Here is a 27,390-nt window from a genome sequence, read left to right as displayed (position 1 = left end):
GAGCGCGGCATGTCAGTGAGGGCAAGTGAAGGACATTATTACTAAATATTCAAATATTTTTGCATGGAGTGTAGATAAATCAATACCTCAAAGGCATTACTGGAAACACTTGCAAAAAACAAGGTTTTCAAACAAGCAAGGAGAAACCTCAGCTCAATATTGAGGACCTTTGGCTGAGATCTGCTGATTAATATGCATGCTTCTGCATAATATTATCACTGTCTGCTTTTCCATCTGCCTCAGGTCTCTGCTTGCTGTTCTGTGTAGCAGGATATTACCATTGTCTGGGCATCAGTAGGAGGCTATTAAGGGAGCTCTCCGGGGGACAACTCAAATGTTTCATCTTTGAGAGAAAACACACACACATTTGTGTGACTGCAAATGCGACTGACCCTCATGGCTTACTTAGTCTTTAGGGTGGCACTTGCTGCTGGTGGTGGCTGCGAAAGGGCTCTTGAGCAAGGCGTGAGCTGGCGTTGGCTTTGAACTTTGCTTCCCATTCCTTTGGCCTCATCGTTTATACAGCATCATCTGTATCCGTGGTGCATATCAGAGCAATATAAGCAAAAAAAAAAAAAAGTGGGAGAAAAGGACAGGCCCTTGCCCCGAGGAGCTTCCAACCTCAATATTCTGACAGTAGAGAGGCAGGAAAGGAATCAGGGAAGGAGGAAGCGGAAAGGGGAACCATACAACTGCAGACAGCTACATTTGCTTCTGCTGAGAATGAGTATTGGGTTAAATCGAGTGGTTAACTTATGGAAGTGGTGAGTTGTGGGGAAATATTTGAAAGGTGGCAGGAGGGAGAGAAAGTAAGCAGTGGCTTCAGGTAGGTGGTCTGGGAGGGGATTTTCTGGCATAAAGGGCAGCGAGGGGAACAGATATAAGAAGGGCTTGGCTGCTGGATCAGCCCAGTGGCCCCTCTGGTCCAGCGTCCTGTTCTCACTGTGGCCAACCATTATGCAGAGCCTACAAACAGGACCTGAACACAGCAGGGCTGTCCCCACTAGTGAATCCCAGCCTCTGCCTGACACCGGAAAAAATATATATTTGTTACAACTAATAGCCACTGATAGCCTTATTTGCCATGAATCCCAAGCTGGTGGCCATCACGACGTCTGGCAAGAGGGAATTTCATAGCTTTTGTGCTGTGTGACAATTGTCTGCCCTGAATCTTCCAGTGTTCGACTTCATTGTATGGCCCCATTGGGTTCTAGTGTTAGGACAGGGGGAGAAAATAGTCTTCCCTGTCCATTTTCTTCTGTAAGGACAGAATGTGGAGAAACCGATAGGTTCCCCATCGGAAAGCGTGTGAGACAGGGGTGTATTTTATCACCATACTTGTTTAATCCATACTCTGAACGTATCGTATGGAAAGCGGGATTGGACCAAGATGGAGGAGGTGTGAAAAGTGGAGGCAGAAATATCAATAATTTAAGATACGCAGACAATACCATACTACTAGCAGAAACCAGTAATGATTTGAAATGAATGCTGATGAAAGTTAAAGAGGAAAGCACAAAAGCAGGACTACAGTTGAATGGCAAAAAGACTAAAGTAATGACAACAGAAGATTTATGTAACTTGTTAAGGACTATAAATACCTCGGCACAGTCATTTACCAAAATGGAGACAATAGTCAAGAAATCAGAAGAAGGCTAGGACTGGGGAGGGCAGCTGTGAGAGAACTAGGTCCTCAAATGCAAAGATGTATCACTGAACACTGAAGTCAGGATCACTCAGACCATGGTATTCCCGATCTCTATGTATGGATGTGAAAGTTGGACAATGAAAAAAGCGGATAAGAGAAAAATCAACTTATTTGAAATGTGGTGTTGGAGGAGAGCTTTGTGCATACCATGGATTGCGAAAAAGACAAATAATTGGGTGTTAGAACAAATTAAACCAGAACTATCACTAGAAGCTAAAATAATGAAACTGAGGTTATCATACTTTGGACACATCATGAGAAGACCTAATTAACTAGAAAAGACCATAATGCTGGGAAAAACAGAAGGGAGTAGAAAAAGAGGAAGGCCAAACAAGAGATGGATTGATTCTATAAAGCCACAGACCTGAACTTTCAAGATCTGAACAGGGTGGTTCATGACAGATGCTCTTGGAGGTCACTGATTCATAGGGTTGCCATAAGTTGTAATTGACTTGAAGGCACATAACAACAATCCATTTTCTTCACCCCATGGCCAGTTTTATACACCTCTGGATGCTGGGCTACCAGATTTACAGGTTTGCTTGTGCCAAAACAGGCTTCAAAATCCCATTCTTGGGCTGTCTGGGCTACAGTTTTATTTCAGTAAAGAGAACAGGAGGGTGTGGGCTGTGGATAGAGTTGTTGCAAGGCATCCTTTTGGCCTCCAAAGGTGATGTCTGAGCTTCCATCCTGCTGGCCGTGATCTGGCAGAGGAGAGGAGAGCGTGCAGCCTGTCAAAAAAAAATGTTGTTCAGGTGCTACTTCTGCGGTCTTGTCTATCAAGAGATGGCCCCATGATTCGCATTAGCTCTGCTGAGCTTCTCCAGAAGTTCCTGTGAATGTCAACCCCTTCTTCTGCCCTCCTTTTCACCCCCCCCATTGCCTATCCACCTTTCACTGCTGCCTTGGAGGCTCACTCCTGTTTGCTGTGGAGTGGCGGTCCTTAACCTGCGACTGTAGTAGCTGCATCCTCCAAAAATGACAGCATACCTGAATCTCCCCTTCCCCCCCGGCAAACCGGAGAACTAGACCTTTGGTTGAAGATCATCAAGGCAGCTGAGAGTGGTGAGAAAATGCTCTCATTGTGGAAGTTAGCTGGGCTGTTTTTACCTTGCCCTGGTCCAGTTACACTTGGTTGGCTAACTGGGGGGCAGAAAGTGAATGAAGGATGCACTTCTGAATGCCCACCCCGTCCTGCCCCCAATTAGTCATATACAAATATGCAAGACTATGGGGGGGCAGCAAGGGATGAGCATGTAACAATGTAATCTGTGGCATATGCAACTCCAGGGCCTGTGCTCCTTTCCCCCCTCATGGTTTATCCAGGGGTAGAAGCCATTTATTCCCATCAGAAGGTAGACAACTTCCTGGTCTGCGATGATTCAACTTTGCACAGGACGACTGTGCTTGACTACCCAGTACTGTATCTGGGGGCCTCCTCTAACTTGCTGCTTTGCACTTTATCTCAGAGATTTTCCCAGCAACTTAATGATAGAACAATTTTCTCTTTAAAATGACTCACCGTTATTGTCAGCCCAGACTCCTTTACACATTCTGCTTTCTCCGAGAGCCAGTCATGTCTGCCTGCTTGCCTCCCTGTTTCCTGGGCCTGTTACCGCTGTCCAAAACAGGCCTGCACAACATATTGAGCAGTCCCGTGTGTGTGTCATTCAGATTGTTCCATTCTTTGTGGCCCTTTCCTATTTGATATAAGAAGTATCCACAACGAGTAATCTTGAAATATGCTGCTTTTATTTTATATTGGTTTGGCAACTTAGTATTGACTATATCCAAGAATAGGTCTGTCAACCTTGCTAGGGTTCTCCCTCTCCCCAAGTCTGACCTGGAGCATTTGAAGCCAAAGCAAGCCAAATTACATTAGTAGGGTGTGGGTGGGGAGACTCCACCCTGCCCTGGTCTTTATCTGAGCTGGGGAGAATCCCTTTGTTGGCTGAGCAAGCAGGCTTGTGCCGATCCCTAAACCCAAACTTCTCCTCACCCCCAAATCTTCTGTAATGGGGTGGGTGGACCCCTTCTTGAGAGAGTTCCCATAGAGTGCTTTACAATGTGTTGCAGGTTAGAGGCTAGCCAGGTGACCACGTATTCAACCATCCCATGTGGGGTGTTTTTTTTCCATGGCTGAGCAAAGAATTTTGCACGTGGGTCTTTTGTGTTCAGACCTGACTCTGGGCGGTGTTCAGTGAACCTTTTTTTTTCTTTTTACATGTGATGAATTGTGGTAGCCTATGGCTTTGAGCAATAAAGATTCATTTCATTTCAACGAACGTGTCCCGTCAGCACAAGGATTTCCGCTTGTGCAATGGGACTTCCCCCATGTGTGCTCCACACCCTTCCCAAATCTTCTTCAGAGGGTTGGGGGGAAGCCCTAGAACAGATTTGGGGGGGGATGCTGGGGGAGGAGGGGGGGAGAATCGTTGGTCGCACAAGCAGAAATCCTTGTGCTGACAGAACATTCTCAGAGTGCCACACTGGATGCAACCCTTTCTGTCCCCTGTACCACCTCCACTCCTCTGTGTAGAATACGGGCAGGCTAGTTTTTGTTGCCCTGCAAGTTTTTGTGCTTAATGAAAACCAGTAAAAGATGTATCCCAGCCTTCCCCACCTTGGTGCCCAGCAGATATTTTGGACTTCAGCTCCCATCAAACCCAGCCTGTATGGCCAGCAGTCAGGGATAAGGGAGTTGTAGTCTAGCCACATCTGGATGGGACCAGATTGGAAAAGGGTTGTGTATCCTCTTACCCATTTTCTCTCCGGCTTGGCAGAGAAATCCCCTCCCTGCAAGCTCCATTGGGGACTGTTAAAAGTATCACATGACCTGCTAAAATGAGCATACCCTTAAAAAAAAAAAAAACAATTCCTTTCCACAGGCAGTTGGCCCAAAGTCTTGGGCAGGCTGGCGAAATTGAGCCAGAAACGGAAGGCATCGTGACGGAATATGGTGTGGACTTTTCAGACTTCTCTCCAGAGGTCCTGCAGTGCCTGCCCCAGAGTCTGCCCTGGGTTATCCCACCAGAAGAATTTGCCAAAAGGAGAGATTTAAGGTAATTGTCTTTTCCTGCTGATTTCATCTCTCTTTGCAGATTACCTTGGTGCTCAAAGCGTTTGGGATCCCTTTGTAGGGAAAACAGGCCAGGTTGTCTCAAGTTTAGGCTTGGGGAAAACAGTTTCTGCATTTGGAGAATTTCATCTTCAAAGGATATGTGAGGACAGAAGGACATCTTGAATAAATGACTTAAACTGGGGGATTTGGTTGCTTATTTATTTTGTCCGGTATTACAGCTTTTGGCATGACAGGATGCAAAATGTTCAGACTGTACCCTTTTTTAATGGATGTACTTGTGGCAGCGACAGTAGCAGGTTTCTCAGTGGCGTGGATCCCTTTCATTGGGCACATTTTAAGAATAAAACTGTCAGCTTTTAGAACACGTTTTATGGGATGTGCCTGTTGACGTGCTTACAGAAAGAAAGAAATGTGCTGAGGATTATTGGAAGTCTTCAAACCTGCTTCTGGGCTTGGGTGGTTCATATGAGGTTCACAATGGAAGCTCTGACAGCAGCCTGAACTTCCTATCAAAGGGCCACCTCTCAGTCTGCAGGGATTGGCTTGGATTATCAGCCAGCCTCTCTTTGTGCTTTCGGCCTTTTGTTTATTTTTACATAACAAAATGTCTGTGCCACTTAATTGATGACAACCTCAAAGCGGGTTTATGTAAAACAACCTAAAATATTCATTTTTTTACCCCCCCTGATGAAACTAAGATTAAAAACTGTTAGAAGTGGGGCAAGAGCAACTCCTGTTTTGTTCTTTTGTTTATGTTCCAGGAGGGAGATAGAGTTAGGGTCCTCCAGATGGATAGGCTTGACTATCTTTTACCTGTGATGCTCTGACTGACTTCCTTCCGTTGAAGCTTATCTGCCCCTCCTCCTTCCACCCTTTCTGCTCTTCTCCACTGCCTGGGAGAGAGGAGACACCTTTGTCTCTGCTCTCTCTCTCCTAGCCATGAGGTCAACTCCCATGTCTGGGCATTGCACCCCCAACTTAGTTAGTTAGCTAGAACTAGGTATGCCTTTCTATCTACTATGTATTTCTATAAATAAAGCAGCTTTTCTTATTTTACTAAGTCTGAAGTCTCAGTGATCCTGATGCAGGGTAAACGCCTGCTTTCTTAGGTAAACACGCACACACGCTGGCACACTCGCATTTCAGACCGCCGTTACTCTCTGCTGTGCTGCTTAAACTAATTTAGCACCAGCAACATAAACAAGCTGACATAAAATGCTATCAACATATAAATCAAATCAGTTTTAAAACAAGTGCACGTAATAAATTTATATGTAATTTTAACAGGCAGTTTATAACATGGCTGGGTAGCCTTGCTAAAACAAAAAAAAAAGGTTTTAGCAGGCACGGAAAATGATACAGCAAAGGCACTTGCCTAATATCAATGGGCAGGGAGTTCCAAAGAGTGACGAATCAGCAGCCAGTGCAGATCTCTCAGCAGGAACATAAGAAGCTGTCTTCTACTGGGTCAGACCATTGGTCCACCTAGCATAGTATTGTCTACACTAACCAGCAGTGGCTCTCCAGGATTTCAGGCAAGGAGTCCCTTCCAGCCCTCCCTGGAGATGCTGGGCATTGGAATAGGGTCAGAGGAGGGCAACAAGGATTATCAGGGGACTAGAAACAAAGCTGTATGAGGAGAGACTGAAAGAACTGGGCACGTTTAGCCTGGAGAAGAGAAGGGTGACGGGATATGATAGAACTCTTCAGGTCCTCGAAAGGTTGCCACACAGAGGAGGTCCAGGATCTCTTCTCGATCATCCTAGAGTGCAGGACATGGAATAATGGGCTCAAGTTACATGAAGCCAGATTTTGGCTGAACATCAGGAAAAACTCTTAACCATTAGAGCGGTACGACAATGGAACCAATGACCTAGGCAGGTGGTGGGCTCTCCAACACTGGAGGGATTAAAGAGGCAAGTGGACAGCCACCTGTCGGGTATGCTTTAAGTTGGATTCCTGCACTGAGCAGGGGGTTGGACTGGATGGCCTTATAGGCCCCTTCCAACTCTACTATTCTATGATTCTATGATTGAACTTGGGCCTTTTGCATGCAAAGCAAATGCTCTACCGCTGAGCTACGGCCCTTCCCCAGCCTGTGTAGTATGCTGACAGGGCCTCACTCCTGTGAGCAATTGTGCTGCAGCATTTTGCACTAACTGTAGTTTTCTGACCAAGCTCAAGGAGAGCCCCGCGTAGAGTGCATTGGAGTAATTCAGTTTCTGACATTACCATCCTCTCCTCCACTTCCCCAAATTCTGTGGCATGCAGAGAGAACTTGTGGGAGAGTCTGGGATCTCTCTGCTTTGCACTGGGATATCGAGAGAGGCAGACCCTGTGGGAGAGACTCCTGTTTTGTCTTCTCCAAATGTCCGCATAAGTGAGAGGCGAACTCTCCTCTGGCTTGAGAGAAAAGGGTGAGGCTGCACTTCGAATTACACTATGGTTTGGAGAAGGTTCAGATCTTGCCTGGTTTCATCTCCAAACCATAGTGTGAGCTTGAGGGAGGGGATGAGAGTGGCCGAGCACCTCTTTTGCCAGCTGGCAAATGGGTGCCTGGCCCATCTGTTTGCCTAAGCAGGGCAGCGGGCAGCCTCAAAGCATGGGAGAGGCCTGCCTCTGTGTCAGTGGCCTTTTGTGCTCCTGTCCCCAGGGATGCTCCCAAACCCCACCGCTTGTAGTGTTGGTGCTGTAGGTTGTACATCCATGTGCCTTAAGCTTTTTGCTCCTGCGGTGGCCGGTCCTCAGGATCCTGCAGCACACGCAGGAGCCTAGGCCTAGTTGTCACCATGGTGATAAATCTACCTCTGGCTTGTACCACTTCAAACTACAGGTGGGGCTTGCATAATTTAATGCTCTTTTATGCATTCCCACCACCCAGCAAAACAAAACAAAACATTTTTTCATGCAGAAAACTAGCATGGTAGGGAGATTTATAGGATTTAAAAAGGCTAGAACTCTTCTCCCTTGTTTGCATAGGCATCTGGTTGGCCACTGTAACAACAGAATTCTGGACTAGATGGGCTGCTGGCCTGATCCTGCAGGCTCTTCTTATGTTCTTACGCAGGTGTGTATGCACACAGACATGCCTCTACATGTACACACAATAAGAGAAAAATCAACTCATTTGAAATGTGGTGTTGAACGAGAGCTTTGCGGATACCATGGACTGTGAAAAAGAGAAATAATCGGGTTTTAGAACAAATTAAACCAGAACTGTCACTAGAAGCGAAAGTGATGAAACTGAGGTTATCATACTTCTGACTCATTATGAGAATACCTGATTCACTGGAAAAGACAGTAATGCTGGGAAAAACAGAAGGGAGTAAAAAAAGAGTAAGGTCAAACAAGAGATGGATTGATTCCATAAAGGAAGCCACAGACCTGAACTTACAAGATCTGAGCAGGGTGGTTCACGACAGATGCTCTTGGAGGTCACTGATTCATAGGGTCGCCATAAGTCGTAATCAGCTTGGAGGCACATAACAACAAAACATGTACACACATGGAGGAACACTCAGCCGTGTGAGCTGCCACCTGCAGTCTGAAGTGGTACTGTCAAGACATGTGATTTCTACCTCCAGGGAGGGAGACCCCATTGCTGCTGCAGGCAGTTTGTTCCAGGCTCACTATTCAAAAGCAAAGGCCCTGGAGTCAGTGAGTTTGCAAGAGATCCAATCCTCTGACCTTTATGCAAGCTACCCTACTGTATAGGCTTCCTTTCAGTGCCTCTCCCACGTTCATCTTCTTGTAACAAAACCAGAGGCACTGGGTCCCATTGCTTGTTAACAGGAAGTTCTACTTAACCTTGGCCTTATGTCATATTGGCCTGCCATTGGAGCCTATTGGTTCCTATCTGGTCCTTGCCATGAAGGGTGAAAAATAAAATTGCCACCCCTTTTATTTCTGAGATTCTCTTACTTTATGGAAGGGGGCACAAATCCCCCCTTTTTATTTTTCTTCCTCTTTTGGTCAGATTGATTACAGTCAATATTTCGCAACCAAAAGAAGGAAGTGAAGATGAAGGTGGAAACGATTGTGTGCCTTTTTAGAACTGCAAACGGCATTACGAGGGCAGAAGGTTTGGAGGGGCAATAGCCAGTGTTGTAGCGTACAGAGCCTCTTCCTCCTCCTTGCCACCTTCTGCCTTTTATTAACCTGCCCCCTTTCCCCCCCATATGCATCCCCATGTCAGTTTTATGGCACTGAGTGCAGGAGAAAAGCAAGTGGGTCAAAGGGAACATTAAGTCACAAATTTCCACCGAGGGCGCAGGAGCGACGTTGGGAAGGAAACGCTAAGTGGGCCTAAGAAACCCTGAAGCGACTTCTGCGGCTCGTTCCAAATGTTTTTAATTTCATTCATATCCTTTTGTTTCTCTTGCTGCTAAACTGGGGCAAGTAACCCAGCCAGGAAAGTCCTCCCAGAGTGGGAGAGAAAGAAAGAAAGAAAGAAAGAAAGAAAGAAAGAAAGAAAGAAAAGCCCAAATCCTGGAGAGAGAAAAAGGGGTCATTCTGGGCTGAGATGCGCTGCCTTTTCCATGTCTCCTGTTGTTCAGATGACTGTGGGTAAAGCGTCACGTCACTTTTCCTGAAAAGGGCAAAGCCCGTGCTTGAAAGGAGATGGTGTGCACTGTCTAACAAGGGAGAGTTTGTGGAACTCGCGCTCCACTCCTCGCCTTCAGTTACAAACGAGACCAGTGACCTCCTCTGGACTGTTGCAAATGTGAAACTTGGCATTAAAATGTGCTAGCTCTCAATTTTCCAGTTGCGCTCTCTCTCTCTCTCTCTATTCTTCACTCTCCCTCTTTTTTCCGTTGAGTGTCATCCTGCCAAATGGTGATTTTATTATTATAAACAGGATGTTGTATTCACTTTTAAGAAGGAATATGAAACTGGAGGTAGAATTACAAACTGCACTTTCTCAGCTGCCAAAATAGAAACAATGAGCTAAAAATACCGAGTGCAGTAAAAGGGTGTTGCGGCAAGGAATTCTGAAGGATCTGTGAGATGAGTTGCTGCCTGAGTTTGTTCTGTGCAGCCCTGAAACGCTCTCTCATACATTGTGGGTGCCAGGCTTTGGATGCTGGCTGCTCCTGAAACAAGCAAGCAAGCAAGAAAGCAAACAAGCACTGTAGCCTGAGAGACTGGAGCCCAGAAGAAAAGCTCTATTAAACACAGCATTCAGTAGTTAATGAGCCTGATGTGTCCCTGTAGGTGGAGTTAATTAAATGTTGCTTTTATAGATGGGGATTTCCAAGGAAGACCGCCTGTGGCTCAGAAGAGTTTTTTCTCATGTGAGAGATGCTTCTAGGTAGGGGATTTGATTGGAAGAGGATTCTTTAATCTGGGGAAACCCTGGCTGAGTTAGAGTGGTGAGCATGAACTGTGGGACAGGCAAGATCTGGCTCCCTCGGGGGCCTCATTCATGTCTCTGTTGCTCAGCCGTAGCCGTGGAATGGGAATAATGTTGGCCAACTTTGCAAGGTCATTGTCACGGTTATTGAGACAGTGTGTGTGAAGTGCTTTGAACCATTAAAAAAGCATGACAAAGAGGTGAAGGACTGCAGCTCATGCATTTGGTGGGGAAGAAGTTAAAGCCCAGAAGTGACGGTTTGGCTTTAAACTCTGAGGTTAAATTGGTCACTGGAATTGTTCCTGCAGTCCTGGATGTTGCATGTGCATTACGATTCTCATCGGTACCAACGAAAGGGAAATGTTCTACTTGTGGAAAGCATCCTTCCCTTAAACACATGTGCACTTGCGCATGCACATTGGTTAGTGGGGGGAACCCATGTGTGGATAATGAAGGCTTATGGGCAGAGCTTTATTTAAAACTTATGAAAAGTCTTGCTTGGGGAGAGAGACCTGCAGTACCGCCTGTCCCATGAAAGCACCATGACCCCCCAACCCTAAGGTCACACCCACATGGTACATTGAAAGCACATTTTAAAGAACCAAGAATCCTGGGAACTGTGGTTTGTTAAAGGTGCTAGGAATTGTAGCTTTGTGAGGGGTAAACTACCGCTCCCAGTATTCTTTGTGGGAAACCATGTGCATTAAATGTGTTTTAAATGCATGGTGTGGATGTGACCTAATTGAACAATAGGCACTCTGGCACTGTTGCACCCTTTCCTTCAAGGCAGGCACATTCCCCATCTCAGAGGGCCAGTGCCCTGCTCCGATCTGCTGTTGCTGGGAAGATGCCATTTCCCCACCATCTAGAAGAGCGATTTCCAACTTACTGCCCTCCAGATGTTTTAGACTATATTTCACAGAATCATAAAATCATAAATTGTGGAGTTGGAATGGGCTTATAAGGCCAACCTCCTATATATGTGTGTGTGTGTGTATATGTTTTTGTGATTTTACTGTTTACAATTTTATTATGTACGTGTTTGATTTTATTTTTGTAAGCCGCCCTGTTATAGGGTAGAAGGGTGGGATAGAAATATTTTAAATAAATAAATAACCCCCCTGCTCAATGCAGGAATCCAACTTAAAGCATACCCGACAGGTGTCTGTGCAGCTGCCCCTTGAGAGCTTCCACTGTTGGATAGCCCACCACCTCCCTGGGTCATTGTTTCCATTGTCGTACCACTCTAATAGTGAGGACTCTTTTCCTGATGTTCAGTGGAGATCTGGCTTCCTGTAACTTGAGCCCATTATTCCATGTCCTGCACTCTGGGATGATGGAGAAGAGGTCCTGGCCCTCTTCTGTGTGACAACCTTTCAAGTACTTGAAGAGTGCTATCATATCTCCCCTCAGTCTTCTCTTCTCAAGGTTAAACATGCCCAGTTCTTTCAGTCTCTTCTCATACGGCTTTGTTTCCAGTCCCCTGATCATCCTCACTGCCCTCCTCTGAACCTGTTCCAGTTTGTCTGCATCCTTCTTAATGTGTGGTGTCCAGAACTTGGACGCAGTTCTCAAGATGAGGCCTAACCAATGCTGAATAGAGGGGAATCAATACTTCATGTGATTTGGGAACTATACTTCTGTTAATGTAGCCTAAAATAGCATTTTCATTTTTTGCAGCCACATCACACTGTTGGCTCATATTCAGCTTATGTTCAACAACAATCACAAGATCCTTCTCGCATATAGGATTGCTGAGACAAGTATTCCTCATATTATAACTGCACATTTGGTTTCTTCTTCCTAAGTGTAGAATTTTGCACTTATTTTTATTTATTTATTTAATTTATTTATTATTTGATTAATTATATCCCGCCCTTCCTCCCAGCAGGAGCCCTGTAGATTTCATTCTGTTTTCAGCCCAGTGCTCCAGCCTATCAAAATCACTCTGAATTTTGTTAATGTCTTCCAAGGTATTAGCTATCCCTCCCAACTTTGTGTCATCTGCAGACTTGTTAAGCATTCCCTGCACCTCCTCATCCAAGTCATTAATGAAAATGTTGAAGAGCAGTGGACCCAGGACCAAGCCCTGCGGTACCTCACTCGCTACCTCCCCCCAATTTGAGAAGGAACCACTGATAAGTACTCTTTGAGTACGATTCTGGAGCCAACTGTGGGTCCATCTGATAGTTGTTCCATCCAGCCCACATTTAGCTAGCTTGCTAATCAGAATATCATGGGGCACTTTGTCAAAAACTTTGCTGAAGTCTAAGATATATTATGTCCACAGTATAAATGAGGATTAGTCTGACAGGATTTGTTTTTGACAAATCCATGTTGGCTTCTAGTAATCACTGCATTGTTTTCAAGGTGCTTACAGATTGACTGCTTTATAATCTGCTCCAGAATTTTCACAGGGACTGATGTCAGGCTGACGGGTCTGTAGTTCCCAGGTTCCTCTCTTTTAGCCCCAGACTCAAACTGTTATGCTTTTGTATTGTACTACTTAGTAAAAAAGACATCTTTTAAGTCATCGTGTTTTGCATATTTGGAAAAAAGACGGAGAATGGAGGATCAAAATCCAGCTGACATTTTTTGTGGGCTCAGAGGTAGGGCATTGGGTGTCTCTGCATCTTCCTCAAAATGACAAGCCGGGCCTTCAGGAGGGACCATGGCTTTCTTGGCTTCAGCCAAACCGGCGTGCAGCAGGATGCCTTGCTTTTGTGCTGTTCTAGACATGGAGGACGTTCTTAGCACTGTTTGTAACTGGAAACCCCAGGCAACCGGGCGACGGTCCCTGCATTGCAGCACTGCTTTGCCAACTATTTTTCTGTCGTTCTTGAGGAATGGTGCTGATAGCACTGGGGATTAGCAGTGCTTGTGTTGGAGGCTTGTTGGCTGACAAAATCAGAGGCAGAGGAATAGATGCAGGTGCTTGCAGCAGCAGACGCTCAGGGAGGAAAAGGAGGACAGCTCCTAGGGACGGAGGGTTCTCCTCTGCAGGTGGAAGGCGCAGATCCGATAAAATAGCTTATTCCCTGGAGACCGTCCATGCCACAAACTGATGATAACTCCAGGAACAGCAAAACCTGTACTCCTAGAACAGGATGTGTTGAAATGTGCAGGGAACTGATAAGTATGGGGGGGGGTTATGATAAGCCTGGCCACTGTCCTGTTCCCTAACTGAGGTGTGCCAAACCACAAATTAGTGGGTCTCATTCAAGTTGAGCAATTTCTTGCTTTTAAACTCAAGGAAAAGGCGGAGAGAGGGATCTTGGGGCGCTGGAAATGTCTTCAAGAAGGCTTACATGAGTTCATGGAGAACAGGTCTCTTGGCTGCTCCTAGCCAAGAAAGGGCTGCAGCTCAGTGGCAGGACACGTGCTTTGCATGCAGGCAGTCCCAGATCCAATCCCTGGGAGCATCTCCAGGTAGGGCTGGAAAGGACTCCTGTCTGAAGTCCTGGAGAGCCACTGCCAATCAGCGTATAAAGCATAGACCAGGGATAGGGAATCTCAGACCTGGGGGCCAAATGCGGCCCTCCAGGCCTTTCTGCCTGGCCCTTGGGACTCTCCCAGGCCACAACCCCTCTCTCCGCATCCCTCACTGACCCTACCCTACCCTACGTTCCTCTTGAGTGTTTTTGCTGGCCTGGATGTGTTGTGGAATGGTGACCATGCCTTTTGCTTGCTTGCCTGCATGGAGAGGTCTGGGTGTGGAAACCTCTGACTTGTGTTGCTGGAGTGTAGCTCACTGTACAGAGATAAGCGTTTATTCTGTCCTCCACCACTTTTGCCTCTGACCTTGGCCACCACTGGCACACAGCCCCTGGGTGGTGGCCCAGGAGGGAATGTGGCGTTCAGGTGCAAAAGGCTCTGCGCTGGTAGCATCCAGACCTGGGACCTGGCTTTAACCCAAACATGCCTTTATTGTTGTTATGTGCCTTCAAGTCAATTTCGACCTATGGCGACCCTATGAATCTGCAACCTCCAGGAGCATCTGTCGTGAGCCACCCTGTTCAGATCCTAAGTTCAGGTCTGTGGCTTCCTTTATGGAATCAATCCATCCTTTGTTTGGCCTTCCTCTTTTTCTACTCCCTTCTGTTTTTCCCAGCATTATGGTCTTTTCTATACATGCCTTAGGAACCCATTTCATAATTTCTTTCCCCATGTATGGTGGTAGTGCTGCTATTGTGACCCGGTAGTCGGTCCTGACTCACCACTTGAAGACTAGTGATGCTTTTCAAAGACCGCGTACCTGTGACTGCCAGAAGCTGGGAACACACAGGGGGTGCACATAGCCATCGTACCCTGCCAGCATCCTTCCACGGGGCACTTATATGGGCACTGTCAGAGGACAGGAGACATGCCTAGGTGGATTCCTTGGTCTGACCCAGCATTGCTGTTGTGGCATAGCTGCCAAATCCAGTCAAAAGGAGGCTCGGTGGAGAGTGTCTGTCTCTTCTGTATTGATTACCGTATCATCAGTGCTGCGTGGGCTATCAGGCATGCTTTTTGCAAATCAGTTTGGAGGGGTGGGTGACCAGTAGGAGTTTTGTGGACTGGCCAACTAGAGCAATTACTAGCCAAACTGGTAAAGCCAAGGTGGGGAGCTGAAGAGACTAAAAAGGTATTTTATTATTATTTATTTTTAAAATTATTATTTTTTTTTTTCAATAATTTTTATTCAGATTTTCATAAAACATACAAGACAAAATCATAAAACATTCAAAGACAAAAAACAAAATCAAAAATAGTTAAACAAAAAGAAAAAAAGAAAAAAAAAAACAAAAATAAAAAATAAAGAGTAAAATATTGACTTCCCATTTGTCAAAGATCAAATCAGTTATAAGTCTATAATATATAACAATCCTGTCTCTTAAGTCATATTATAAAATCACTTTCCTCCAGTAGTTATCTTACTTAATCATCAAATCTCATAAACATTACTTTATTCTTTCCACAAAAAGTCAAAGAGAGGTTTCAATTCTTTAAGAAATATATCTATCAATTTTTTTTTCCAGATAAGCATATCGATTAATCCATCTCATTACTAATTATGATAATCTTATTGTCATAACCATAGTCAAAATAAACATTTCAATTAATCCATCACATCAGAATCTGTTAGGTTCAATAATTTCAGTAGCCATTGTTCTATTATCTCTATTAGTTCCATTTTCCATCTTCCATCTTCAGTAGTCTTGTTAAGTCCAGTAATTTCAATATCCAATCTTCCATTATCAGTATTCCATAATAATCTTGCTGTCAAAGCCATAGTCATATAGTAAGAGTCTGATGGGGATTACCTCTATCCCAAATATTTTCTTGCCATCCATTCTGAATAGGTTGCTGAAATACTGCTGTAAAATCATATCTCTGTTCTTTTTTTCAAAATACACTGGGTCATCTCTTAAAAGTTTTTCCATTGTCACATGGCTGCAGTTAATTCCATAGATTTTCTCTATATTGGGCTCCATCACATCATTCCAGTCCAGAAGATTATCCATGCCATTGATAACTTTATCTCTAGAATCTTCATTCATTTCTTCAGAGATAACATTGAGTTCCAAACAATAGATTTTATTTCTAAAGTCCATAGACTCCAAATCTTGTTCCTGTTCCACGTTGGTTCCAATCTCCGGGATCTCCTCTCTCACAGGGACCCCTATTCCAGTCTCCAGGGTCACCTCTCTCACAGGGACCCCTGTTCCAATCTCCGGGGTCTCCTCTCTCACAGGGACCCCTTCCAGGGTCACCTCTCTCACAGGGACCCTTATATCTTTAATCTCCTGCTTCATTTTACTCAATTCAATTTTCATTATCTCAATCTCATCCATTATTTTCTGAAACATAGTTATTTCCAGATTTTCAGCCACTTTCTTAATTGCCATTTTAAAAGAAAAATATAGGAAAACCACTTCTTATTTCAGCAACAATTGGGTTAATACTCCAAACTTGGTGACATCACAGTATAAACAGAGCAGACAGCCTTATCTCTCCAATAGTTAAGTAAACAAAATGCAGTTCCCAGGATCGAAACAATTAATGGCAATCGTCAAGAAACAGATTCGTCAAAATAAAATAGACCAAAAAGAGAGTAGTCTCAAAACAGTATAATATTTTTCAAAATAAAAATCTGGAATAGAAATCCCTCTTCTGTGTATATCTTTAGAATGCAAATCCAGGACAGCTTTTTGCAACAAAAACAGAGATAAGCTATTAATTAGTGCGTAGCAGAGAGAAGTTATGGCTCCCCAGTGAGATGTCAAAAACTGATCAATCTGGCAAATCTCTTTTAAACAGCAACAATTTAAGTCAAGTAAAAGAAAAATATAGAAAGAAGGGTGCTTGCCTGTTAGTGCGTTCTCTCTTAGAAGATAAGATGAACGTTCGCTTTAACAGATAGAGCTTGCTGTTAAAAATCCGTCCCACCTTCGTCGGCTGGACCTCGTCCCATAAATTAATGAGATCTGGTCGTCCCAACAAAAATAGGCTTTGAGGTTAATCTCTTCGTTTCTCCCTACCCGGGAGAAGTTTAATCAGTCAAAAAAAAAAAGAAAAAACTGACTGATATATCTGAATAAGCTTCTTTTGAGGCAGGAGCCCGTCTCAAAAGCAGGCACAGGCTAAGTCACCCTTCCCGGAAGTATTTTTAAAATTATTATCCCGCCCTTCCTCCCGAAGGAACCCAGGGCAGCAAACATAAACAAAACAATGTAACGAGTAAAAGAAAAGCCTAATAAAAGCAGTTAGAAACACAATTACAGTTAAAAACATTCTAAAACAGTGGAGGAGTGAGGTTGGTTGTTTTGTGTGTGTGTGTGTGTGTTTACCCACCTTAAGGCTGCAGGATGTAGCAGGCTACAATTATAAACAAGCCCATAAAGGCCAGATCTGGAAATGTTTGAAATAAGCTGTCATAAAAACAGCCCTGCAACTCAGCCGGCAGATCTGTTGGATCCCCATCTCTCTGCTTGCACAGATACACGGCCCCCGATGTGCTTGGGAGTTCAGTGGGCCGAAGCTGGGAATCCATACAACACGCCCTGCAGGCATGGACTCTCGTGAACCAGGGCCCCACTGTTGACCTCGCTAATAGATTTAATTGGCTGAGCATCTCAAAGCAGGGCGCCTCTGCTCACTGCTACATTTCCCTCAATGTGCTTTTAGAGTTCTGGCACTGGCATATTTATGTTCTGTTCGTCTCCAAGACAGGCTCTTTGCTGCTGCCAGTCTGTTAATTTTTAAACTGCCTGGAGCTTCAGATCACGATGGGTGGTAGGCCTTTGCAGTTGCAGCACCAAACAGCTGGAATAAGCAACCTGTTCCATTGAAACGGAACCCCAGCGGCCTCTGGTTTCTTGAGGAGCCCTTAATCCTTTCTCTTAAGACCTGTCAGCACAAGAGAGCAGTTGTTTTAAGCTTCCTGTTGCCCTAGTGCTGCGTGTTATCTGCCCGGCTGAGCTCAAGAGTGTCCAAGTGTTGGCGTTTTGGGGTTCACAGCAGTATCACCTGGTCTCTATCTCAGCCTGGAAAGGGCACCCAGGGTGCCATGAGTGGGGTGTTTCCTCTCTGTTTGGACGTGATTCTGCAGAAGACTGTAACTTGAGACGTTATGTAAGCAGTGTATCTTGGAATGCCATTGCTTTTGAAATTCCATTCATTAATGGGCTTTTAATTGAAGGAATATGTATCTATGAAAGCAGGTTATAGCTGTAGTTGGTTTGTCACTGGATAGCTGGGCTCCATGCACATGAAAGAGGAATTATTTCACTATGTATATAATCACCTAACCCAAGGCTCTGTTCATAGGGTTTTTGTGAGGACTGCGAAAAAGACAAATAATTGGGTGTTAGATCAAATTAAACCAGAACTATCACTTGAAGGTAAAATGTTGAAACTAAGGTTATCATACTTTGGACACATAATGAGAAGACATGATTCACTAGAAAAGACCATAATGCTGGGAAAAACAGAAGGGAGTAGAAAAAGAGGAAGGCCAAACAAGAGATGGATTGATTCCATAAAGGAATGAGCTCCACAGAGGGGAGGAAAAGGAGCATGTGAGCCCATGGACCGACAGCTTTATGTCTCCACCATTGCATAGGCTGCTATGCTATGGGGGCTAACGGTGCCATTGCGTCAATTCTCTAGAGCAGCCTCTCCCCAGCATGATGCCCTCCAGTGCTTGCTGGGGCTAGTGGGAGTTGTAGTCCAACACATCTGGAGGGTACTAGGTTGGGGAAGGCTGATGTATAACATGAGCCCTGCCAGGCCAAAGGCCAAACTCGTCCAGCCTCCTCTTTCCCGCCAAGGTCAACAAGATGCCTTCAGGAAGCCGCCAGTCAAGGGAAGAAGGGAATAGCCCTTTCCTGCTCTCCCAGCGGCTGGCATTCTTCGGCAAACTAACTGTTCACATGGACGCTCCATGTAGCCCCTGGTAGGCCCGTCCTTGAGGAATTTATCTTTTCAGCGAGACCTTACATTCCGGAATGTTGTGTATGTCAGAACGTCCACCTGGGAAGTTAAATTCTGTAGCTCATCCTCTGACCAATCTTCCCTGGTGGTCATCACCATTGCTCGCTTTTGTTTTTGTTTCCCTGTTGGTTTCACAATCCCATACTCGAATTCCCAGCTGGCCTTCATGGCCTCCAACTCCCGGCTGGCCTTCATGGCCTACAATCTTCAATCTGTTTTAGTTATGGCGGTAATTGCCAGGGACAGAGTGTAACCTTTCTGGAATTCTTCCCTATAGTGGTGGCTGTTTATTTATGGGCCGAGAGGCTGAGGAACTCTACGGTCCATTTTTGGTGTGATAACATGGCCACGGTCCATGTTATCAACTCCCTTACATCTAGGAACGCCAGGATTACGAGCCTTGTCCGGGCTTTTGTTCTCCAGTGCCTGCGTTTCAATATGCTTTTTCGGGCACGGCATGTTCCTGGCATTGACAATAGTTAGCCACAAAAACGCCCTCCCCCGGCACCTGGCTCCTCGGATGAGGAGACGGCGCCGCCATGGGCTGCCATCTTGACGCGCCTGGAGGCTTTAGAACAGCTGACTCACTCGCTATCACTGATCAGCTCCAATCAGCAGGAAAGGTCAAGGAAGCAAGTTATAAGACTCTTCTCAGTGGCTAACACACTCCCCTTTCATGCTGATTGGCTTATATGATGCTGGAGATAGGGACCCTGCTGGGAAAGGACTTCCCTGGACTGGTAACCCATGCGCCTTGAAAAGTCCACCCCCAGCCTGGCGACCCAGTGGCCAGAGCAGACCTGGCAGACTCACCTGTTCCCACCAGCGGCGCAGCCAAACCAGCAACGGGGCAGTCCACCACAGCTGTTGATGTCACTCCAGTCTGGGGTGTCGCCACCTCTCCTCCAGTCCCTATTGCCGCTATTGGCACAGGGGGAGCCACTGGCCCATCACTCACCATCTGGGTAGAGTCAGGGCGGGTCTCAAGAGCGTCAAGCCTCGCTAAACTCAAAGCAAGGATATTACTGTTAGCCCCTTGCCGCTGCCCCACATTTGAGCCACGTGAGCCTTTGCTTTTGTTCGCTTTGGCCTGGTAGCCCCCCCAGTGGAAGTTCCCGGAGTGGCTTCCTGCTCTGAAACAGGCCGTGATAACCCAGGAGCTGGGGTTGGTGTCACCCTCCCTCGCTGTCATTCTTAGCAAAGGCAGGTGGTTTTCAGGATTCTGCAGGGGACTTTAGGGTCCTCCGCATGTTGGCAGGGTGGGCTAGGGAACATCCTGCCACGCCTGATTCCCGTCGACCTATTTCAGTCGACATTTTAATAGCCTTGAGTGGCCAGTGGGACACACTTTGCTCCTCCAGCTATGAAGCCTCACTCTTTCAGGCAGTGGCCCTCACACTGTTTTCTGGTGCCTTTTGAATTGGAGAAGTGGTAGCTGGCTCCAAGCGAGACTTATCTCGTCGTGCCCTTCATTTGGCAGCTATTACCATAGAAGGGGGTTGTGCTTGCATAAATCTGAGAAGGTCTAAGACGGACCAGAAGGGTAAGGGACGGCAAGTCAGGTTGGCCCCATCCACAGTGCCTACCCTCTGCCCAGTGCGGGCTTTACAAGCATTTTTGGCAGATAGGGGACCGGGGGACCTAGTAGGTGAGTAGGGGGGCCTTCCTCCGTCATCCCCACCCGGGGCCGGATAACCCTTGGGTAGATGAGATAAGTTGGCTCCAGAGGCAGCCCATATCCTGCCCTCAAGCCGGAAAGCTCTGACAGACAGGCCTCCGAAACCGCCAATCACCTCCAAAGGTGCCTAAGGGGGCCACCTAGCTGTCCTTACCTATTTCCCTTCCCGCACCTTCCCGCACTAGTGCTAAAATAATCTGCCCGGTAGGGCATTAACCTCCAATGCAAATTAGCCAAATTAGCCAAAACCACCTATTGATCGCAACGCCCCCTAACCCGCTCCCCTCCCGCTCCCATAGTGTGGAGCAGACAAAAAACCTGCTCGCCAACTAGGGTGGGCAGGATAAAAATTCCTACTTGGCCCCGAAGCGACCCCTAGGCACATCATGAAAGAGGGAGGGCGGGGTGGGCGTCGGTTGGCTCTTCTTGGGCACGGGGATTTAGCCATTCCACATCCCCATATTCAGCATTCACAGGTTGAACTATTCAGGGCCGATGGCGTTCACCTGTCTGACGCAGGTAACGACTTCTTCCTGAAAGACCTGCAGAGGTGTCTGCGAGAGGTTCTTCTCGGCAGTGGGGTAAAGGGGGACGAAATAGAGGTTTGTCCCCCTTTTTGTGGCGGGAAGGTGCGGGAAGGGAAATAGGTAAGGACAGCTAGGTGGCCCCCTTAGGTACCTTTGGAGGTGATTGGCGGTTTCGGAGGCCTGTCTGTCAGAGCTTTCCGGCTTGAGGGCAGGATATTGGCTGCCTCTGGAGCCAACTTATCTCATCTACCCAAGGGTTATCCGGCCCCGGGTGGGGATGACGTAGGAAGGCCCCCCTACTCACCTACAAGGTGTGGCCTGGGTAAAGGTAAGCACATGGGCTTGCCCTTCCTCCGGCAGGGGCTGGTCGCCCGAGAGCTGTGTGGCAAGATACTTGCTTAGAGACAGTTCCCGCACCTAGGTTCTCCTTCTGCAGGTCACTTTAAATTGGGTTTATGTTTAATGTAATTTAATAAAGTGGCTCTTGTTCAACCCAAGCTGACGTCTCTGTGTTTTATTTCGCCCCTCGACTGCAAATGAGGCCTCACTCACCGCGTAGCTGATGGGTGAGGCCTAATTGCAGCTGGAGGTGAAGCTGCTGCCTCCAGAGTCGCGCATCGCGTCTATTACGCGTGCATGACGTGCAGCGTGAAGGGGCAGGGTTTAAGGGGCCTATTTAACCCCAGCCGCCCCTTCCTACCTCCTCTTTGCTCGCGCGACGCCCACATGTGACGTCCTTCCCTGGCTCTCCCTGTCAGGTTCCCACCTGCTTGTGGCTACTGCCTTTCACTAGGCACCACCAGGGACACCACCAGTCCGGACCGTCCTTTATATGGTTTCTCACTCCGCTCTAGCACAGATCTCACTAGATCCCCCTGCTAGGCAGCACCACCAGTCACATCCTATAACCAATACTCCCAGAGACTTTGTCTGAGTCTCTCTCTAGCTGGTTACTTTTGTGACTGCATGCTTATGCTGTTCCCAACCCCCTTGTATCTTTATAGATAACGCATACAACTCTGGGTTGCTCTGGATACTTGAATTGTTATTATTCCTCCCTTCACCGCTGCCACCATTAGATACTGTTTCTGTTCAGCCTTGGTAATTACCTTGCCCTCCCTTCTGGTATGTATATCCCCCAAATAGAAAAAAAGTGGAAGGCATACAATAACGTGCAAAAAAAGGGGTGTGTGGACCCAGAATGCCAAAGGAGGGAGTTGAAATGTGTTTATTGTATAAATTCCATGAAGATGGCTTGTAGTATAAAATGCCCAATGCGTTTCATCCCATCAAGGGCTTTCATCTTTAAAGAATTTATTTGATTGCTGCAGTATTGAAATTTCATACCTTTGGCGCATATAGAGTTTTTAGCAACCATAATCCCCTGATGAAAGCCCTTGATGGGCTGAAACGCGTTGGGCATTTTATACTACAAGACATCTTCATGAAATTTATACAATAAACACATTTCAACTCCCTCCTTTGGCATTCTGGGTCCACACACCCCTTTTTTTGCATGTATATCCCCCAGCCAAGGATCAGGCCTTTGGTAAACCAAATAAGTATTTATTAAATATCAGAAATAGCAAGATTAGTTTTAGAATGTTTCACAAGCGTATGGTTTCATCTATTCCTGTTTTGTACTTGACTTATTATTAATCAGAACTCCAACTCCCTCTTTCTCCACACTCCTGACCTCCCCCCTCAAACACCTCTTTCTCCACACTCCCAACATCCACCCAGATTCAAATGTCATTCTTCCATTTATACTCCCAGCCATTCAAACGCTCAGCCAATCATCTAGCATTCTACTGCTCATGTACTCCCCCCTCCTCTTTCACTCCACTTACCATATGTCTTAGATGGAGGCCAAATTAAACCAGAACTATCACTAGAAGCTAAAATGTTGAAACTAAGGTTATCATACTTTGGACACATAATGAGAAGACATGATTCACTAGAAAAGACCATAATGCTGGGGAAAACAGAAGGGAGTAGAAAAAGAGGAAGGCCAAACAAGAGATGGATTGATTCCATAAAGGAAGCCACAGACTTGAACTTACAAGATCTGAACAGGGTGGTTCATGACAGATGCTATTGGAGGTGCTGATTCATAGGGTCTCCATAAGTCGTAATCGACTTGAAGGCACATAACAACAACAACAACAACAACCCAAGGCAGGTTCTGCAAAGCTAACGAAAATAACAATACAACATTAAGAGGAAGCATAAAACTTTTTTTAAAAAAGCAACCCTCCCCCCCCCACCTTCACTGAGATAAAATATATAAATGAATGTATGCATTATAGGTATGCTAGTGTTTATGCACTGCTTTTGAGCGTTTAAAGTGCTTTACACATCTTTACACGCTGTCACGTCATCCAGCCCTATAAGGTAGGCCAGCTGTATTACCCCATACTGCAGAAGAGAGTTAGCTGCCTTAGGCCTCCTGGTGAGTTCATGGTATGCAATTTTACCCTGTATTCTTGTTCTGAAGCTCTGCTGATGTTATATTCTATTATATGATAATTTTTACATCTTCTTGTTTTTAAAGTCTGTTGATTTTATTGCTGTCGCCTTTGCATTTTTGTATTTGTATGTTATATTTTATGCAAACTGCTTGGATTTTATTTATTATTTATTTACTTAGATTAAGCAGTCTATAAGTAAGTAACGGAGGAGGCAAAATTTGAACTGGCGATTTCCTGGCTCACAGGCCAATTTCTTAGCCCCTATGATACGCTGTCTTTCAATTGGGAGGCAGGAAATGTGAAGAAAAGCACAGGAACTTAAGAATTTCCTTGCTGGATCAGACCAAAAGGCCCACTTAGTCCAACATTCGTGCCCCTGGGGAGCCTGCAAATGGGGTAGCTTGAAAATAGTTTGCTTTCCAGGAGCTCATATTTAGTGGCAGACTATCTGTAATCCTTTTTTAATCAGACAGGCTGATACCTTCCTTCGAAGAAAGGGTTTTATAACTCAGCTGAGTAGAGGCTGAGGGGTTGGGAGATGATATGTGCAGCATGCACAAAAGCCTCCCGTTCTCTGGTGGGCTGGCTGCCTGTGTGCACTTGAGGGGGGGTATGGAGAGGGGGAAACGGCTATGTTGATCCTTATGAGATCCCTCCTTGCATGGGCATGCATTTTTAATAGAAATGATGTGAGTATGAAACATCTTTGGTTTCTGTTTTTGTGTTTTCTTGCTTGCTGATGTTGTGTTGATATGTTTGGAAAGACAGCGTAGAAATTGTAATTGAATCCTACTGTTCTTTAGCAAGGCCCAGGGCTTGTTTGGAGAAAGCCAATGTCTTTTCAGGAGCTGGTTTTCAAATATATGAACTTGGTGCCCCAGTGCTGTTTGCAGTCCATAGATGCTGAATTCTGAATGCAGGCCTTGAAACAGTGCCTTGTTTACAGCCAAAAGAATTGCACAGGTCTGTAATCATTCAGGCAGATGATGGTTAGATCTGGAAAAACATTTGTTCAGATTCGTAGATGCAAGTATTCATTTTAAAAGGCAGATTGGTGAGATGATTCAGATTATTTCAAACTCTACATGCCAGTCTCAGATTTCAGGGGGAATCCATCACCTTCGTTTTCCCTCCCCCAAGTGACGACTCAGTGGAGAACTAATGCTGCCGAACTCTTAGTCATATTTAAGGGATGGGGAGTAGAGCCTTGCACACTCCCTGCCCTCTCTGGCACAAATGTGTCCCTCCGTCCCCTTTGGCTTTATCTGTAGTTTTGTTGTGTATCTATGTCAGCTCTGAATACAGTTGATGCTACCTAGGGTGTTGTGTTTGGTCTGATTCTGGATCCCACAGGGCTGTGGAGTCAGTGTTGGAGTAGTGGAGTCGGAGTCGGGAGCAATTTTGGGTGGAGTCAGAGTCGGTAGAAATGTACCGACTCCGACTTCCAAATAAATGTTGATTGACAAGAAGCAATTTTGGGTGGAGTTGGACAGTAGAAAAATAGAGGAGTCGGAGTCGAAGGTTTGGTGTACCGATTCCACAGCCCTGGGATCCCACGGAGACAACAGTAAGGTGCAGCACGGGATGTCGAAGGTTGCCAGAGCATGGATTGCTTCAAGTGAGCAACTTGCTCAACAAAGGCTGAAAGCAGACTGTGGCCTCCTCCAGGCTCCACCGTTGTAGACAACTTCAGAGCCTTGAAGGGCCAGCCGTCTGGCCTGAAGATGGGCACCCTTCCTCCATTCCATAGCTTCCTTCCTGGTGCGCTCCCTGTGCCGCCAGACCGGTGATGTGTGGTGGGAGGCATCTCGTTCTTCAGGCTCAGGGGAAAGTGTTCATGAGGGTCCAAGCTGTGGCCTGGTAGGTCTGGATAGTCTGGGGTTTCCTCTGGGGCTCCTGTCCAACAACCTCAGACACAGTGGTCTGCCTGTGTTCATCACTTAGCTCTGAGCCCTGAAGCTGAGCTGGCTCTCCATCCGGTCCCCCTGCAACCCTCCGACTCCATGTCCAGATCACTAGTAGATTCATGGCACATGGCAGAGGGCTCTTATCGTAGCCAGAATTTGAGATGGGTATGCTGCCTCTGGTTGAGAAGATCTCATTAGCATTAAGTACATTTATCCTCAGTGCAGATTTAACACTGAACCTTGGTTAAGTCTGACAAGGTAAAGGAGGGGCAAATGAGCTCCACAGAGGGGAGGAAAAGGAGCATGTGAGCCCATGGACCGACAGCTTTATGTCTCCACCATTGCATAGGCTGCTATGCTATGGGGGCTAACGGTGCCATTGCGTCAATTCTCTAGAGCAGCCTCTCCCCAGCATGATGCCCTCCAGTGCTTGCTGGGGCTAGTGGGAGTTGTAGTCCAACACATCTGGAGGGTACTAGGTTGGGGAAGGCTGATGTATAACATGAGCCCTGCCAGGCCAAAGGCCGAACTCGTCCAGCCTCCTCTTTCCCGCCAAGGTCAACAAGATGCCTTCAGGAAGCCGCCAGTCAAGGGAAGAAGGGAATAGCCCTTTCCTGCTCTCCCAGCGGCTGGCATTCTTCGGCAAACTAACTGTTCACATGGACGCTCCATGTAGCCCCTGGTAGGCCCGTCCTTGAGGAATTTATCTTTTCAGCGAGACCTTACATTCCGGAATGTTGTGTATGTCAGAACGTCCACCTGGGAAGTTAAATTTTGTAGCTCATCCTCTGACCAATCTTCCCTGGTGGTCATCACCATTGCTCGCTTTTGTTTTTGCTGCATATTTAGTAGCTAAGTTCTCTCTCTCTCTCTCTTTTTTTTGTTCCTTCCCCCTTTTTTTTGATAGGCAAGAATGCATCTTCACCATTGATCCGTCAACTGCCAGGGACCTTGACGACGCTTTGTCTTGCAAACTGCTTCCAGATGGTAAGATGCCCCTTCAGTGTCTGTGTGCATGTTCATTTATAGCGGCTCTTAAAGCATCAAGGAAATTAAGAGCTTGTACCAGGGCTCTAAGCTGATGAATGCTAATTGTGTCCAGTCCCTGGCATCTCCAGGTAAAGGGATCTCTGCCTACAGACCTTTTGAGGGGTGCTGGTGGTCAGAGGGGACAGTCCTGAGTTAGGCTGACCACTGAGCTGATTCATCTTAATGAGGCCTTGTGTTTGTGTGTATGTTCGCTTTCTCCCATCTCATTAACATCCCTCCTCAGGAGGGCCTTCGCTTAGTCGGTACAGCACACGCTTTGCCAGTAATTGTACCTGGGACCCTTTTGCCTGCATCTCTGGGGAGGACTGGAAAAGACTCCTGCCTGAAACCCTGGCCAGTCAGTGTAGATCAGCCTTCCCCAACCTAGTGCCCTCCAGGATGTTTAGGATGACAGTCCCAGTCATCAACTCGGTGGTGGGAACTGTAGTCCAAAACATCTGGAGTGCACCAGGCAGTGGGAGGCTGGTATAGGCCACATTGTCCTAGGCAGACCAGTGGCCTGGCTTTGTCTGAGGTAGCTTCCTGTGCTAATTCACATGCTCCCCTGAACTGGAGCTGAACTTCAAGCAGGCACTGCTAGAATCACTGTGAAGCGACTGGAAAAGCTCCCCTCTCCTTTTCCACTTGGGCTGAGTTACTTTCCAGCAATGAGAACTGTTTGAAATGAGGTGAACAGTGACTATTGCGGTAATAAACTAAAATGGGAAGCCATCATATTTGTCTGACCACCTCTGCATTGTTACGAAACCTTAATGAACGGTAGCTGGCCTTTATTGTTAGTCAAGATGACACATGGCTACAGAAATGAGAGCGTTCTTTGAACTGGAATGTTACTGGAAGAGCTGAGGCAGTGGAGCTGCCTGGATGAGCCCTCAGATGCTCAGCCTCAGGCCTTCCAGTCCCTCCCGGTGATAGATCTCTGGGCACAGCAATAAAACTGTGCGTAAGATAGGAAGTGCATCACTTCATCCCACTTTTTATTATCATTCCCCCTGATAGCAAACTTGGGTGGCTGAATGTCTAATGGGGCCACCCCTCCCCCAAAAAATAAGGCCTTGGTTTCTCTATGCTCAAGGGAACTCTAAAAATAATTGAAGTTTGTAAAATAAAAGGAAAAAAAGGAAACCCAAACAACT

At 46.2% G+C, this 27,390-nt stretch overlaps 1 protein-coding gene across 1 annotated transcript in view; it reads left to right on the top strand.

Moving 5' to 3' along the window:
• DIS3L2 (DIS3 like 3'-5' exoribonuclease 2) overlaps positions 1-27,390 on the top strand; it is a 322,655-nt gene that overhangs the window by 150,875 nt on the left and 144,390 nt on the right. The window contains 2 exon segments of the mRNA XM_061637537.1: positions 4,597-4,770; positions 26,112-26,191. Coding sequence (XP_061493521.1) covers positions 4,597-4,770; positions 26,112-26,191 — 254 coding nt within the window.

The sequence above is a fragment of the Rhineura floridana genome, chromosome 7, assembly GCF_030035675.1.
Source record: "Rhineura floridana isolate rRhiFlo1 chromosome 7, rRhiFlo1.hap2, whole genome shotgun sequence".
NCBI lineage: Eukaryota > Metazoa > Chordata > Lepidosauria > Squamata > Rhineuridae > Rhineura > Rhineura floridana.
This window is presented reverse-complemented; position numbering and strand designations above follow the sequence as displayed.